Here is an 18734-nt window from a genome sequence, read left to right as displayed (position 1 = left end):
GAATAGAGGAACCGATATTCTGATATTAGTAGATAGCTGATGGCTTTCATGACTTTGAAAACAATTGTTTTCCAAAATTAAAAAAAAACCTTTTTAACTTCGCAATTTTGTTCTTTTTATGTTTCTTTTTGTTACCAAATCTCGTTAGTTAATTACAGGTCAAATATGACATTACGGGTGTCAAGAGAATAAAAGGAATTGGTGTCCCAAAATCTTTCTTTTAAAGAATTTGTTATGACCTTACTGGCTTCGACACCGGTTTTTCACAAAAAAAAAGTAAATTAATTTGATTTTTGTCATATTTGACGTTTTTTTTGTAGATGCAAGATATAATCTGGATGCAAGATATAATCTGGATAAAACAGGTCTCGAGGGCTTCCTTTTCGTGAACAAACGACCCTATTTAAATAGCTCTTTTTGTAATTAATGCCTTTCATGACATTGAATGTAATTATGTTTCGAAAAAAAATTGAAAGTATTACATATTTTAGCACTTCGCTTTTTTGTCTACCTGTTACCTAGTCTTACTAATGAATGGCCACGTACTAAGTTATAGCTGTTTGAAAAAGGCGCAATCAAATATATTTTGAGTGACAAAATTTGGCTTGACGGTTTTGACAGCGTTTTCTGTCAAGTTTCAATTGAAATTTTGTTTGTTCTTTGTTGTTCTTTTTAGCCGCTTTAAAAAATGAATAAGGACAGGTCCTAATGCCCCTCTATAAAAGCAGTGGTAATTGTAAATTTGTGGTAATATTAATAGATTCCTAATGGTATTTATTTCTTTGAAGTTAACTGTTTCAAAAAAATTATTTAATTTTTTTACTTTACTATTTTTGTTCTTTTTTGTATAATTGTTACCAAACCTTTTTATGGACTGGTCGCATATGTTTTCTGGTGATTTATAAGTTATTTTTGTTTAGTTTTAGGTTTATCTGACGGTATGTTGACTTTGTTATTAAATTTAGTTTTTAAGAGGGACATAATTTTTTTGATGTATTTAATGTTGGTTGTTGTTGTTTGATTTTGCTGTTCTTCTTGACTCGCTTTCTTAATATTGATATATTACAGCGATCTAATGCATCATTTTTTACTCCACTGAGTTATTTGCTTTGGAGGCTATCTTATCGTTCATACAGAATTTTTTGAAAAAGACTTGGGCTTTTTTGAGATTCGCAAAAAATAATTTTTGGGTTTTTCTATCTGTTCCTCATTTGGTAGACAATTATGCCAAAATTGTGGATGGGCGGGGTCGGAACCTTATGTGCCATCGCACATTACCGAGCCGCCTTGTCTTTATTAATTTTCTTTCTATTTTATTGCTTTACCAGAATCGGTGTCAAATTGTCATTCGGCTGTTTTTAATATATGAACTAAAATATCAGAGCTGAGCCAGTCAAATTAGTATGGTGCTAGCTAAACAAAGACGGTTTATGTGAATGCTATTTCACACACAAATTTGGATCAGAAATTTGTATGTCAACCAAATAGTTCAATAATCGGCATTCAAAATCTGTTCCGTTGGTTAGAAGTGGTATTATTCATAGGAATCTCATGAAAAGTCAATCAAGTGAGATATGCGGGGTCATATAGATCAAAAGCTTTCAAAGTTGGTCATGTATAAGTTTCTAACTCCTAAAAACATTGATTCTTATTCTGAATTATTGATCCTAATAAAGTTATGTTTGTTGAACGTTTTGAAACTATTATATAATTAGAAAACGGCTCGTTCTCAGAGAAAATTTGAATCATATTTTTCTCATTTGCTGATTTGCCTTTCTTTTAATATTTTGTTTGGATTGATCCTACAAAATAAATAATGTGCTATTTGAGTAAAAAAAATTGGAGTTAATTTTAAAGGTTTATATATAGTTCGTGCTATTTGTTTGAATTCTGACAAAACAAGTCCGTAAAACGCTATATTAAAATTTTTTAAGAGTTTAGTACACCATGAAAATCGAACACTTGCAGAAACCAGAAACTTTTCTTCTGTTTTTCTATTGTTCTCGGCAAGAAAACGATATTAAGACAATATTGATTTCGAAATTTTACTAGTCGGTCTCGTTCAGACATTTTGTTGCCAGTCAAATGTTGCATCGGTTAATTCGTAACCTCTTAGGCAAATATTTTTTAATAGCATTTAATTGATTGCATTTCGGACCATAATGGACAAAACTGGATTGACTAGATTCAATTTTTCTGGTCAAATTTGGCAGAAATTATTGGTTGATTTTGTTACTTAAAAATTTGTTTTCAGTCTTTTCAAGATTTAAAAAATGCTGATTAAAAAAAAATTTTCAAGCTTTTCAATGAAATTTATCTTCATCTGATTGTTGTTTGCATTGTTTTGATGATCACCAATTTGCTATTACCACCAATGGATTTGTGATCCCCGAACAATTATTTATTTCCCAATTTCATTGATGCAGTAAAATTTATATGATGCTCCTAATTTAGTTCATTATCTTAACCTTAATCTTATGATCTTGTTTCAACTGTCTGGTTAGTTTCCCGCTTCGTGATCAGACATGTCTGATCACGCATTCACGTTGTGCTCGAGTGGTTTTAGTTTATTAATTTCATAGTTCTGATTTTCTGCAATTCACTTCAGTTTTCAAAACCTTCTCTTAATTTCCCGCTCTGCAAGTAAGCGAAACAAAAGTGAAAGTAGATCTCGCGCCGCGAATAGTCAAATAATATTCCCTTTGCAATCTCGCACCGCAAATCATCACAGCAAAATAATAAAGTACGACATGGCGCAGTCAGCAACGAAAAGAACACCCCTTGGAATCGACCCTTTCTGGGACAAACCAACACCGGATCCACCACTCTGCTGGGAGAAGTGGAGGGTACAATACAAACTGGCACTCTTAGCCAAAGAAAACATCATTTTGGACACGCTTCTCGGCCCGAAACCTGATACGGTAGAACTACCTCTAGAGCCAATCTACGAAGAGACAATTGTGGTTGCATCTGCACAATCAGAGAGGGAGAGGAACGCGCGCAACGCGCAACAAAAAATGAACTGGCAAAACAAATGCCAACGACTTATTGAGGTAGGCTTCATGTGTGGCGACAAACCCTGGTCATTGGCAGACCGGAAAACAGTCTCCCTTCTTTACTTGAGCATCGGAATAGAGGGACGTCGTATCCTTAACTGTAAGAACCCGCATATCATGATAGACACTCTTGCTACTATCGATTTTTGGAAAATCGTGGAGGAAGCATTCATTCGCCCACGTAACATAACATTTGACAGACATGTCTTTCTGATCACAAAACAGCTTAGAGGAGAAACTGTCGAGCATTTCTATGGTAAATTAAAAGAACTGGCGGAAAACTGTGATTTTGAAAACAAAGAGGAGACCCTAATTCGAGATGTATTCATCACCAATCTGATCGATCCCGAAATCCAAAAAGAACTACTAAAACAAACGGTAGAACCGCGACAGGCGTAGAACTCGCAATCAATATGGAACTCGGGATGCGAAATCAACAACAAATACAACAGCACAATAAAATTGTTGTTCCGGTGAATGTCAATGCTATTCAATTCAACAACAACTCACGGAGACCGTATTGGCAGAACAATAATAATGTTCTAAAACAAAATAATAGATCAACAATGTATTGTTCGAATTGTGGCGGAATCTGGCTCCCAAATCATCGCGAAAAGTGCATTGCAAAGGGAAAGACATGCAACAATTGCGGGTTATTAAATCATTTTTTGCAAAGGTCTGCCGTAAACAGCAAAAGAACATCAACGTAAAGCCTCAAGATCCCAAGAAAAAGATGGTTCGGGTGGTAGAAGAAGAGCCACACCCAGAGGACTCGGTAAATTTCGTCCAACCGGCAAAACTCTATGAATCAGACTACAGCAGCGGTGAAGAGGACAACACAGTCGCAATGATTGAAGCCGCAGTGGAGAAAGTTGAACCCCTCAATATGCCTCTCAAGATTGGAAATGTCAATACAACTCTACTCGTGGACTCCGGGAGTGCATGCAGTATACTTCATTATTCACTCGCGTCGCAAGTGGTACAAAGCAGCCCCCGCGTTTTCTGGATTCACGAATCGTCACCACCACAACTACGAAACTTCTCTAACGAACCAATACTGGTACTGGGAAAGATTCAAGCCCCTGTAACGAGCAAAGGATGGGTATGCGACACAGCAGCTTTCACAGTTGTGGCCGACGGTTTAAAGTCCTTAATAGGTCGTGATTTGTTCAACCAACTTGGACTTGCCGTAACTCAGTCTACACTTATTAAAGGTAACAGTGTCAACAACATTGCGTCCCCTGAATTTAAAGAACAGATAGCCAAAAAATTTCGTGGTTTGGTATCACGCATTGGACGATCAAAAAGTCATGTAGCAAAATCTAAATTTCACAAGAATTTCCAACCTAGACATCAAAAAGGTAGACGAATTCCTATCAATCTTCAAGATAAAGTTAATACAGAACTCAGAAAACTATTAGCTGAAAAACACATTATAAAACTGTCAAGCTGTCCTGATAATTATTTCATCTCACCTATTGTGGTTATAATTAAAAAAGACCAAACGATAAAGCTTGCACTGGATTCAAAAATTTTAAATAAAGCTATTCATAAGAACAAATATCAAATGCCAAACATTGATACGTTAATTGAATCAATATCTCAGCAAATAAGTGCTCCCGCTTCGCAGAACATAACGTACTTTTCTACGATTGATTTGAAATACGCTTATAGTCAATTAAATCTGGACATCAACACAGCTAATCATTGTAATTTTAATATTATTAGTGGAGATATGACTGGCACTTACAGATTTCAAACAGGATTTTACGGACTTATAGATATGCCAGCTGAATTTCAAAAAGCTATGGATTATACCCTAATTGGTTAAGAAAATACATATTGCTTTTTGGATGATATTTTAATTGTTAGCAAAGGGTCTCTGATTGATCACAAAAATTATGTCATGAAATGTCTCCAACATTTAGGCGACGAAAATCTTAGGATAAATCTTCCTAAATGCCACTTTGGTAAATTAGAAATTGATTGGCTTGGGTATCATATATCACAAGAAGGTATTTCGCACCTCGAATCTAAGACCGCAGCAATTCTGGCTCTCGAAGCTCCAAAAACTTTAAAGAAACTCCGTTCATTTTTGGGATCCGTTCATTATATTGGGAATATTATCCCTAATCTAGCCCAAATAAGTCATCCTCTTCGCCCGCTGCTGCGGAAGTCTTCAAAATTCATCTGGACAACTGAACATGAAAATTGTTTTCAAGAAATTAAGACTCCCATAGCGAATGCAACTGCATTTAGTCATTACAATCCGCAACTCGAAACACGCGTGAAATGCGACGCATCCCGCTCTGGTCTCGGCGCGGCCCTCGAACAATTAACTGTAGATGGGTAGAAACCAATTGCATTTGCGTCTCGATTTTTAAATTCCTGTGAAGAGCGTTATAGTGTAAATGAACATGAACTTTTGGGTGTAGTCTGGTCAACAGAATATTTTAAAAATTATCTGTATGGAAAACAATTTAAAGTAATTACCGATCACAGAGCACTTCTCTCAATCATGAAAGAACATAGATCTAATAAATCATACAATAGTAGTTTGACCCGCTGGGTCGATCGCCTTCTTCCTTTTCAATTTGATATTGAACACCTTCCTGGGGCAAAAATGGGTTTGTTCGATTATATTTCTCGCATTCCATCACAAAAAGCTAAAAAGATCTCTACATACGATGAAGAATTTATTGTTGCCAAATTGAATCTGATCTCGAAATCAATTAACGCATTAGAATTAAACACTGAACACCCTGCATCACATTTACACCAGTTATTAACAAATTACACTCTCGACCCGCAAAACACATCTAAAATTGAGATACTTGATCCCGTATTACAAACTACACCAAAAATTGGGACCACTCATAATTCAGTAAATTCAATTAACACCCGCGCTACGCGGGTACGCAAACATGTATTTGGCAATTCACTCGCTCCGCGAAATCATGCCTCAAATAGTATTTGTCAATTAAACAATTTAAAGTATGCAACACTCGCGTCACAAAATCCACTTTGCACCTCTCTCGCTCTGCAAAATACCAGAAACAACAACAAATTAGTCCAAATTAGAAGTGACATACGCGCAGCGCGAGCATCCATTCACTCAATTACAAATCCCGCCAATCAAATCACATTCCACAAATACTTCTGAAAGTCATCACCCAGAATTAAAATCAGTGCTTTTTGCCTCTTGTCATTCTAGAAATCAGTTGCATCCTTCTAAAATAAATAGTTCTAATCAATCATCACCCGTATTCAAATATATGAATACAATAGATAGTAGAATGCCTTCGAAAAAGAAAATAACCCGAGTCCGATTCAATGATGCATCCCGCGCTGCGGATCAACCCTCAACTAGCGACAACACTACGCGCCCCGCAAGTACACGATCGAATTTGCCAACCAGCTCTCGCGCGGCGAATCAACCCATACAAAATCTCAGTACACCGCATGCAACAAGTACGGCACAAAACACAACTCCCCCATACCCAACTCATTCTTCTAATGCTAGTACCCCATTGACGCCGAGCCCGCACGTACCCACTTTCGATCATATCGTCTCCAAAATTTTTAATAAGTCTCTGATTGCCTCTCTAACTAGTAAGGACGCTGTTCTTAAAGAGGTCAGAGATTGTATCTTGACTAACAACGAAAGCAGATTAAAGGCAATAAACCCCTACATACACTCGTACTGGAGGGATCTGCACGTGCGCTCCGGGTGCGTGTGCATAGATGAACGAGTGGCTATCCCTAACGTGCTCCACGAAGCGCTGATCGACGATATCCATTCAAGTCACCCAGGTACCTGGGGCATGATTTGTATGGCTACAAACTCCTGGTGGCCCTACATGCACAGGGAAATAATAGTTAAATCCACTGAGTGCAAACCATGCACAGCAATCGGTAAGAATCTTAAATCAACTATTCCCGCTAAACAATTCACTCCTCATATACCATGTGTTGAACCTAATCAAGAAATTCAAATTCCGATTTTGGGGGACCAATTTTTGATGAAAAGGGCAATGAGGTGCACTTTTTGGCAGCAATTGATCGTTTTTCTAAATATCCATCTGCATATTTTTACAACAAAGCTAATTGCCCAAATTTTTTGAAATTTTTGGACATGTATATTGAAACTCATGGAATTCCAAGATCTATTAGTCTGGACCAAGCAAAATGTTTAATTGGACATCAAGTAAAGACTTTTTGTAATAAAAACAACATCGAGATTATTGAAGCGCCGGTAAATGATCATCGTGCTATTGGGTTAGTGGAACGATTAATTCAAACAATTAAGAATAGACTTGCATGTATCAAAGAAGAGAAATTATCTACACACGCCTTTCATGTAAAGCATGCATTAAAGATAATCATTCACCAATTGCGTATATGTAAACAAAGAACAACAAAGACCTCGCCCTTCGAAGCACAGTTTGGAAGAAAGCCTAATACCCCGCTAAGCGTGGTTGCAACTAAACCTAATTTGCTGAACCTGTCATACAAGAGTATTATAAATCATTATTTAGACGAGGACACAGTGATGCCCGAAGAGATCCTGCCTGACGATAAGTGGACCAATGGATATCGTAGCGATATCGAAGTAGAACTTGGCATGACCCGAGCTACAGCTGAAGCACGATCCAGAGAGCAGGCCAGTACAGATGGGGAACCACGATTCCTCAAGACCACGGCGATCCGCCCCATTCCCCTGAAAGAGCGTGCGGCCGAACTGAATCTTGCGAGAAAGGTCCATGGCAAGCGACGCTCGAAAAAGAACTTGGAGGGTTTATACGAGGTCCTTGCCCCTGGGTCGCAAATTCTCAAAGTGAGCCCCACCACGTCGACCATAAAAGAACCGGGCAAGCAAGTAGTGACAGTTCGCAATAGCGATATTGCGAAATTTGGCACAAAGTTGGAGAGGCAAACTCCACTGAAAGTTTATGCGGATAGACGCGGACCCCGTTCTGGAGAAAAAGTCATGGAAGAGCTGATTCACAGCCACTTCAAAGAGTTCACCCGAAAGCAAAAGTGTGATAAGAAAATGAAGCACAGGAAGAGAGAACCGGGCAGCGGGGTTTCATCGCAAAGATCGAATATCTCACGCACGATGCGGGGACGCATTCCAAAATTACCAAACTTCTCTGCGATACTTAATCAACAACCTCCACTCTCGACTAGCGAACCAACCACAACTACATCTACTCACTCGGCCACAACATCATCTTCTACGCGTACTTCAGACCGTCCTCGTCGAAGCCCATCATATTATGGCTTCGAGACTTCTCCACCAGCTTCTGATATCTTGCCTCCACCGAAACGACCCCGCCGAGCGGGCGATGTGGAAAATTTTGCACCACCTGACACCATTGTCGAATCGGTACTGCAAATTGTGGACAATCAGCCCGAGGAACAAAATGTGTCACCCCGTATCGGTTCTGTCTCGCCTCCCGCTACCCGAAACACGCCTCTGCTATATGTGGACACCCCAACGCTGGTTCGAACGATGACAGCTCTCGAGGCAGAGAAACAAGATTCTGACAATGAAGATTGGAATTTGTAATGCTCGAAAACTGCGAAAAGAAAAACATGTTATATAGAAAATATGTTGTATTAATCATCGTATTTTTAGCTATGATAGCCAGTAAATATATTGATATTATCTATTTAACCGGGGACCTTTTATTAATTTGTAAATAATGTTATTATATAAATTTTGAAAATTGTATTCTACAATTTTCTCTTGCTGCAAAGGGTATGTGATACCCGAACAATTATTTATTTCCCAATTTCATTGATGCAGTAAAATTTATATGATGCTCTTAATTTAGTTCATTATCTTAATCTTAATCTTATGATCTTGTTTCAACTGTCTGGTTAGTTTCCCGCTTCGTGATCAGACATGTCTGATCACGCATTCACGTTGTGCTCGAGTGGTTTTAGTTTATTAATTTCATAATTCTGATTTTCTGCAATTCAATTCAGTTTGCAAAACCTTCTCTTTATTTCCCGCTCTGCAAGTAAGCGAAACAAAAGTGAAAGTAGATCTCGCGCCGCGAATAGTCAAATAATATTCCCTTTGCAATCTCGCACCGCAAATCATCACAGCAAAATAATAAAGTACGACAGGATTTAAGACCCAAGAACTGTGTTCATAACTATTTTGGGAATACACTTTCTGAAATATTATTTTTTTCTCAATATTTTCACTTATTATATTTAAAGAACTAATTATTTTGTATAGCTTCAGATTTCAGTTTTTACATAATCAGATTTCACATAATCGTCTTATTTTGTATTGGCGGGTCTCATTGCGCGTTTCTTCAATTGTTTCACGACTTTGATATCTTTTTCATTCTTTAATTTTGTTCTATTTCTCAAATTTTGTCCAATATTTTTTCAATCATTTTGGAGTCAAATAGTGTTTTCTCTCCGCCATGACTTAAAATTTGAATTTAAAACTTCAATTATGGAATTTGCTTCAGAAACGAAGTTAAAAAGGGACATTATCAAATCCTGGCTTTTCGATAAAACACTTTTCTGAACACATGGGGCTATTTGACTACCTGGCTGTTCTACTGCCTTTTGATATTTGCAACCTAGTTAATCCGTTAAAGCTTTCAAATGAAAACGTTCTGGTGAATGCTTTCTCATAAGTAGTCTAGTTTTTTTAAGTTCTCCCGATGAAAAAATTCTGTATTTTTTGTTCCGACCCACTTTAGTGGGGCTGGGGAATTTATACTCAAAAGGGTATTTTTTTGTTCAGTCAATTTTGGCCAATCGATATTACCATCGTAGAGAGTTGTGAATGGTATCATCAGAAAGACCGTCCAGCCTAGAATATATAACAAAAAAAGGATTTTTTGAATTTCGTTTTTTCAACAGAATTGTCGCGGATTAGAGTTTGACTGAATTTGCTGTTATTGTTCATATATTCAATTTTTGCCTATTTTGCCAAAAATTATGTTAAAATTGTAAAAAATAGTATTGTTGGTTTTACGCCTGAAGACAAAAGTATTGTTGATCTGTTTGATGCAAGTTTTGGCTAAATTAGTGGCTAAATTCCTCCGTTTTTTTTTCAATCAAAAATGACCCGAGATAAGTTTTTTAAACCACTTTGCTTAAAATTGCCGGATCAACACACCTTAAAACTGCTGACGCAATCTCAGTAAACTCCAATGAATCCTTTTTTCTTGTGCATTCTTTGCGATTCTTGAATTAAAACTTTGCCGGCTCTTTGCATTTAACTCGATAATTATGCAGAATGCATCATTTATTTTTCGTATAATGACTCCTTTTTGACAAATTATCCTGTCAATAATATTAGGAGCAAATAATTGTTCCTAATGGACAAATGGAAAAAAACAATGTTAGTTTTGGCGTAACCGCTGTTTTCAAAAAATCCAAAAATTCGGATTGAAATTATTCGATTTCATTATTTTTGCTTTTTTAGCTTTCTTGTACGTTAATTAGAAACATCAATGTGTATTATTGACAAGTCTGAACAACTCCCTGCCAAGTTTTGAGGAATCCTTGCTATTTTTTTAATCGAACGTGTATGGTTCTTTTGATTTTCAAATTAAATTTTTTCAAAATAATCATTGGATTATTAAGCTCTGCTACTTTTTGAAGTTTTTTTGTCAAGCTTTTGCTTGAGATCAAAAAAGAAATTTGGTCGCATCGTCTTTCTAATGGATTAAAAAATTTTTCTTCCTAGCTGCTTTACGTTTTCAGAAATGGTTTTTCTGCTTTGATACTCCAAATTTTCACGCAAATTTGTGATTTTGACAGTTTTGTGTCTTCCCTTTCTTTTCTAGCATCCTGGCTTCTAAGAACGAGGGAACAATTGGACTCATCTGTTTTTCACTGAACACCTTCTTATGGTTTTATCTGTTTGAACACCGTCCTCTAGCAGAATTTGATGAAATTTTGTGTTTTACTTTTTTTTTCACTCTAGTTGTAGTTGTATCGAAAGTTCTAGAGAATTTTAGGTTTTGGCGGCTTCCTATGGCTAAATAGAAGAACGTAATTTCTAATTTTAGTTGATAGCTAAACTTTCTCACGACATTGATATCAAATGTATTAAAAATTTATTTTTTATAATTGCATTTTTCTTTATTTTCGGTCTGCTTGCTACCTAGTCCCAATAATTACAGACCACATATCAATATACTGGCGTTCTCAAAATGCACACTTGAACACATTGAATCTTTTTAGTGCAATGCTTATTGCTTTAACGGCTCTCATCTAGGTTTTTCAAAATTACCTTCTTATTTTCCGATCCAGGCTTTTCGCAATTATTAACTTTATTCACATTTCATTTTGGTCGCTCTATTTGTAGTATTAGGAAATTCGCGATAAATTCTGTTTTTTTACTCAATCATCATGCAAAATTCATCATTTTTCTGTTAAATTGAATTTTTCAGCTTCAAATTGTGCAAATCCATAATATTCGGAACAATTAGCTGTTACTAACGGAAGAACGACAGAGACAAGTTGAACTTTGATGTAACCGCAGTAATAAAAATGTACTAATCATAGGTACAACCTGCTTCCTAAAGAATCTCACGAAAATATTCGTAACTTTTAGTCGAACTCTGATTGTCGTTTTGACTGTTGAAAGGGCATACTTTCAAAAAAATGGATTATTGAGCTTCGCGACAGTTTTTCTGTATTTTTTGGTCAATTGTAGCTTGTGGTAAATTAATACAGGTCGAATTGTCTTTCTCTTGGATATAAATTAAGTACTTATTTCGGAATGGTTTTTGGCAAAGGTTTTTCTGCTTGGATACTACGACTGCTAAAAATTTGACAAATTTCTTTTGACTTTGGGACATTTCTTTGATGTTGTTTTTCTTGTCTTGTCACCTTATTGACAGGTCAGATATCACATTAATGGCGTCTTCAAGGGGGCATAGTCAAATGTTTCAGCTTTTCCAATTTTAGGTTAGGGCTTTCACTGCTTGAAGATCGTCTTCTAGCAGATTTTAATGAGATTTTTTTTACGTTATTTGACAGCTTTTTGTAGTGGTAAGACAAGTTATCTATAGTTGCAGTTCTTACGGTTCCTATGGATAGGAAAAATCTATTGTCTCAACTTAGTTGATAGAGAAAGATCGTCCTGACATTAAAGTCAACTGTTTAAGAAATTATTTTGACGTTTTTTTGCTTGTTGGTAATTTCTGTTTAATTATGTTCTTCTTTCTACCCAGTCTCATTAAAAAAAGGTCCTATATCAATTGATATTTGTTCACGAAAAACAAAATTTGACATGTCGAAAAGCTTTAGTGCATTCTGTATCGATTTAACAGCTTGAATAACGTTCTTTCTTTAAGTTACATTTTTTTTGTCATTATTTGTCGTTCTTTTTGTAGTCAGATGATAATTTTTGGACAATAGTAGGTCTTATCAGCCTCCTATAGATAAAAAAGTAACCTATTTAGGAATTTTGGTTAATGGCTAAAAGTTTTTATGATTTTTGATTCAAATCTGTAAAAAAAAATAGACCTTTCTTTTAAATTTGCACATTTTAGACCATTTTTGTCTATATCTAATTATTTTTGTGAGCGCTTGAAAAATTGTTAAATACAAACTGATTTCTGTGGCTTCGGTTTTATTTGACGCCATTTTGACTTTGTTATTATGTAATTTTTTCTCTTCAAAAACAGACATTGGGAGACAGACATTGACGTTGTTGATATTTGATTTCTTTTGTTTATCTTGTTCCGTAGTCTTGATAATGGCAAGTCGCATGGGCCTACTAATGTGGCCTAATTTACTGTCCTAAGTGATTCGGGTTGGAGGCAACTTTTTACTTCATAAACAAATTTTTCTGATCAGTATGTGAGAGTTCTTGAAAGTTTTCTATGTCTTCCTCATATGGCTGACAATTAAGCCAAAATGGCGGATAAGCGGGATCGGAACATTATTTGCTATCGCACAATGCCGCGCCTCATTGTTTGATTCGAGGTTTACTTGCAGTTTTATTTTGCCTCAATATATTCTCTCACCATTTTCATTCACACAAGTCACAAGTTTTAGTTAATGCGAAAAATGTTCACTGAAAACCTGAACTACGTCTTCATAACTTCAATTGAATTTTTTAACTGACATTGATTTCTTACAGATATCACCCAGTCATTGTTTCAACTGAATTGACCTCAGGAAATCATTAAAACATTATACAAATTATTTCGGTCATGGTTACAATATAAAAAGAGCAACGGCAAAAAGAAACTGGATAAAGTGTTAAAGCTCAGTCATTAAGACATATGGTGTCAGGTAATTATAATTCAGTAAATACGATGCGAATGGGCTTCAGTGCTGCATTTATGAGCCTTCTCGTTAGAGACTGAAGTCAGGCTAATTGTTTTATTGGACTAAAACCGCAATACCTAACTGACACATTTTGCGAGACATTCAAAGAAATATGGATTCAAATTCTTTTGTTCTTGCTTTCCCAATTACAGGGGGTCAATTGCTGTTATTTTCTAGTAATTAAATTTGTAACTTCATGTGTTCTTCCAATAAGGAAAAACTCCATTTCAGCATATTTATGAAAAAAAAGTTCCAGTTATGCCAAAATTAAACAAAACTCGATGCATAATTTTTTCTTTTGCTGCAAATTTGGATTATCGGTTCATATAAATAATAATTAAACCGAAGCGTTAAAAATCAGTATATTATATATTATATAGCCTTAAAATCATATTATATAAAACAATGCGCGAATTATGGTGGCCACGATTTGCTTCTTTTAATTGAACTTCTGACACTTCTTAATCTCCCGGGTCGAGGAAAAATTGGAAAAATATGTAAGATAAGCGGTGAAAAGTTAGTTTTTTCACCGCAAATTTCGTACATAATTTTGCGGTGAAATGCGGTGAATGCGGTGAAATTATGGAAGTTCACCGCTAGAGTAAGCGGTGATCTTCCAAAAATTCACCACAATTCATCGCTAAAAGATGCAATTTCTCCGCCCTTGGAAGGTTTCGAACCTCTCACCTCCTGCATGGCAGCCACTTCTTCTTCCACTGCGCCATCCCTCACTACCTTCGAGTATTTTTGTTTTGAATCTAAATCAAATTCACTCTACTTTCTGTAAAACATGCGTGGTGAATTTTTGTAAGATTTGCGAGGCATTTGGGGAGGCATATATATTTTAGCGGTGAAATGTGGTGATTTTTTGTAAGTTCACCGCTTACTCTAGCGGTGAACTTGCATAATTTCACCGCTTAGAAAAAAGTGTCAAAAAGATGTAAGATTAAGGAGTAGTTTTGGAGGGAGGGTAAATCTAACAATTCCTCCCTTAGTCCCCTTTAGTTTCACCACACTCTTTGCTGATCTCACACAATTTTAACATTTTTCTAAGCGGTAAGTTTATGTAAATTCACCACTAAGTCTAGCGGTGAATTTATGTAATTTCACCGCATTCACCACTTATCTTACATAATTTGGACAAGTTTTTTCGAAGCGTTGAATTCATGTAATTTCACCGCTACCAGGCGATAAAGGTTTTTTCACTGCATTCACCGCCTGATTTATGTAATTTCAACGCATTTACCGCTTATCTTACAAAAATTTTTGCATTCACCGCTTATCTTACATAATTTTGCGTTGAATGGCGGTGACACCTCGACCCGGGCTCCAAAGATTCTCCTGATTTTTTTGTAAAAACTACGCATGGCATTGTACTTTAGCTGCACGATGGCTATATAAAAGTGATGATGAAGGGCTACTTGACTGAAGGCTACAAGGAGGACAAAATGGCCAACTATGCGTACCTGTTTCACCTCGCTCTTCTCACTCTCAACAAAAGACTCAGGTAAGGCAGGATTCAGGCCACACCCACAGTTCAATCAATAGCTACTTGCACAATCGCAGTGAAACAAATCTAGTGCAGAAACAATACAGACCACATAACTGGTCACTATATGTCAAAATTGAGTTGGCTGCCCAAGTCTAGACCTCGAAAAGTCAATGCTCGACAAAAATGTGCTATGAAAAGAGCCTACTCGACTCATTTGAGCTACGAAAAGATTAGCTGGACTTTAAGACATGCTGGACTTTAGCTCGACTCAGACACTCTTTCACAATTTTTTTGAAAAAAAGGTTTGCCCCCCCCCCCCGGATAGATCATAAAACGGGGGGGGGGGGGTCCAAAACAGTCTTACCCACTGGTTATTTGTTAACGCACAAAACGGTTTTTTTTCATGCTCAAAGTTTCAAAGTTGGTTTCGGAAATTTTCAATCCTCCATCTACAATTGGAAAAAATTAATGTCTCTCACCTCAACAGAAACTATCTGCAATTTAAATACTGATGCTACAAATACTGTTGCGTGCTGCAATGAGCGTGGAAATAGGCAGCAAACAACAAACGCAAAGAAAAATATTTGGGATTCGAAAAAGTTTTTGAGAGCTGCGAAGAGGCCTCAGGTCGTCAAGATTTTGTCCGCCAACCGACTCGACATTGCATTGTAGATTTTATTCAGCGCAGACATATACATGCCTGTGAATGCTGTGTCATGTAAACAAAACTGTATTCTCCTCCAAAAGTATTCAGTGATGCGTTTATTTTGAAGCAAACTTCTTCGCAGTTTGTTGCTTTGTACGAAAAGTCACAATTTAGAAACAAGTTAGCTTGGATCAGCAGCAAAAATCTTTTTCAAGATTTTATTACATTGGAGAGATTGGAGACAATTTTACAGTTTCTCTTAATGAACAATACCACCGGCCTCCAACTCATGAACTCGATTGTATCTAGTTCATATATCATTCTCATGAAGAATGATGAAAATAGAAAATCATCTCAGGGATTCGAACTAAGATCTCTTCACATGTCAAACAAGTAAAATATTTTTTAGCTAATCTAATATTTCTCTGTATAATTTTGCATAATTAAGTACTATAAATACAAGCTAAGTTTTGTATTTTTTCAGTTCCAGTTTTAATTTAAAGTTTAACATATTGAATTCTTTTGTCCCGTGTTATTGACCAGGACAATGGTGCCCAGACCACCTGCAGACAGACAAATTTTGGATCTACAGAATGCAAAATCAACTACTGCGTGGAATATGCCTTCTGTGGCGAAATGTCGCTCAAAGAAGAAAAAGACAAGATCAACACCGATGGTACTATGTTGTTCCTACAGGTAACCAATCTTTTTCGTAGTATGTGCAAAAAAGATGCAGTTATTAAACTTACAAGCCTAATAAGTTCTAGGACTTTGATAGACGCTCCGTATAAACACATGGGACTGACGATTCAAAATTTTATTTCATCTAAGGAGAGAGTAGTAACGACAGAAAGGGCTAAAGTTTTTTCCATAATACAAGGCATGGGGAGACAGACGACAATTTGTTAGCACGTCTTCGAGAAGAAACAAGCTATTGTGACTTCGGAAAACTCAAAACAGCAACCAACCCCGAAGAAAAGTTGGTAAAAATAAGGTTTATCTCAGATTTCAGGGAGTCTGAATCAAAATTTAGACTACTACGTGGTTTTAAAGCAAAACCAGCAATGTCGGTAACTGAAATGACCAAGAGCTTACAGTTCAGAAGTGAAGCAATGTTTTTTGCAAGTTCTTCATCACACAATAAGCCTTTTACTGTGAAAGAGGAAGTTGGGTTCAACTTCAAAAAGACATTTCAAAAACCAAATGAAAAATTTAGGGCTCATCAAAGCAAGAATATGTGCACTAGGTATGGAGGTATGCCACATTCTAGTAGACCCTGTCCGGCGCTAAGAAAAAAAGCAACAACTTTGAAAAAGTTGGACACTTCTCAAAAATGTTGCGATGAAGAAAAGATTTTTTCGGCACAAGCACCACCAGCATCGGAGATGGGAATTTTTCTACACTAAAGAACAAACAGCATGTCTGCGACATAGAAATTCATCTAAATAAATAACTGTAGGGTAAAAAAGGCAGCTAGACTTAGGTGCAGATAGCAAAGTGATATCGTCAAAAAATATGCTGAGCTTGATGAACTTCCGTTGGATGGCAAGATAAGGTATCTTGAAGCTTATGATGTTCATCAATTAAAGCTTCTATGATCATTTACTTGTGGCGTTGAGTGGAACGGAAGCAGACATACACAAAAACATTTAGCAATTGTGCAGTCTGATGAAAAATTTGGCTTACTTGGTATAGGCCTTCTACCCAAGCCCGGTGTGAACAACATCACAACCAAACACCTACCGGTTGTGAACGTTTACAAAGCCCATGTAAAACTGATACAAGGATCACGGCAATGTTAAGAAAATTCAGAAAAATACCTCTACCTCTTCAAGACAAGGTCACCGAAAAGCTGGAACAGATGATCAAACAGGGCATCTTTGAACCGGTACAGCCAGGAGGATTCACTAATGCATCTGCAGTGGTGTGCCATGGAAAGAAGTGTGGAGAATTGAGACTTTGTGTGGACTTGAAAGTGCATATCAGTGGCAAGGTCATGGATGAGAACTACCCAATACCAGTCATAAAAAGACGCTCTTCCACAATCTACATGGGCCTCATACTTTGGCAAAGTTGACCCCTCTGATGCTTACTATCAAATTGAACTTGATGAAGAAGCAAAAGATATATGCACAATCAACACATCTCAGGGACCCTTCAAAATGTGCCGTCTACCTCAGGGATAGAAAAACTCTAATTCAACCTTCCAGAATTGCATCGAATCAACACTGATCATCGAATCATCAGCTGTTGTGATCTTTCAAGACAATGTGTTAGTCTATGGAAATACCAGGAAGCAATTCGTCAAGAGAATGCTAGCAGTCAAGAGTTGACTACGTGTGAAAAACTTTGCTAATAATGAGAAAAAAGTCTATTTCAAAACCAGTCGATAGCGTTAGTTTTTGGGGACACTCCATTTCAAAGGACGGAAGAGCATAACATCCCAAAATTGTTGAAAAAATTAAAAATGCAAAAGCACCAAATAACAACAAGCAACTCGAATCGTTTGTTGGTCTAGCAAGTTTTTTTGTAAGAGTGATACCTTATTTCGCAAAAAAAACGCTACATCTGAATTACATGAGAAATAGCGATTTTTCATGGGGCAAAACGCGATAAAAAACCTTTGAAGACATAAAAAATGAATTAAGTGCTAACCAATTTGTACAGCCATATAGTTTACAAAAAGAAGCAACAGTTACTACTGACTCCTCTGAAAAATCCAATGGCGGGGTTCTTTCGCAAGAAGGACATCCAGTTACATATTTTTTCAGAAAATTGACTCCAGTGGAGCAAAACTATTCGAACGGAAAGCACTGGCAATTTTGTTTCTAGTCACCTGATTGAAGCAAATCCTTCTTAGAAGACAACTTACTCTTCTGACAGAACACAAACCACTCAAATATCTCATTGACCCAGATGAGGAGATCCCGAAAACAGCATCAGCTCAAACCACATAGGCAACAGCTCTAATTGTTTTCGACTATGAGCTGAGATACACATTAATTGAGCAGATACCCCACGCAGATGCTTTGAGCAGGATGAGTTTCGACACAGACGATTCCGAAAACGATCGAGTGTGCTTCGCATTCAACAACATCTACATCACTCAGAGTGATTTCGTGACCCAAGCAAAAATCAAAACTGAACCTGGAACAAACAGACTTTCTCAGGACTTAATGAAACGAATCAAAAGCGGCAATTGGAAACAATGTTC

General features: G+C 36.7%; 1 protein-coding gene across 4 annotated transcripts in view; it reads left to right on the top strand.

Moving 5' to 3' along the window:
- Positions 1-18734, top strand: part of LOC142335369 (transient receptor potential cation channel subfamily M member 4-like) — a 70809-nt gene that overhangs the window by 22214 nt on the left and 29861 nt on the right. For all 4 annotated transcript variants that reach the window (XM_075383832.1, XM_075383830.1, XM_075383831.1 and 1 more), the window contains exon 5: positions 14765-14889. In XM_075383832.1, the coding sequence (XP_075239947.1) occupies positions 14765-14889 (125 nt within the window). The remainder of the gene's footprint in view (positions 1-14764; positions 14890-18734) is intronic.

Source organism: Convolutriloba macropyga, chromosome 2 (genome assembly GCF_964194025.1).
Source record: "Convolutriloba macropyga chromosome 2, txConMacr16.3, whole genome shotgun sequence".
NCBI lineage: Eukaryota > Metazoa > Xenacoelomorpha > Acoela > Convolutidae > Convolutriloba > Convolutriloba macropyga.
Note: the sequence above shows the minus strand (reverse complement) of the source record. Positions and strands in the feature narration are given on the sequence as shown.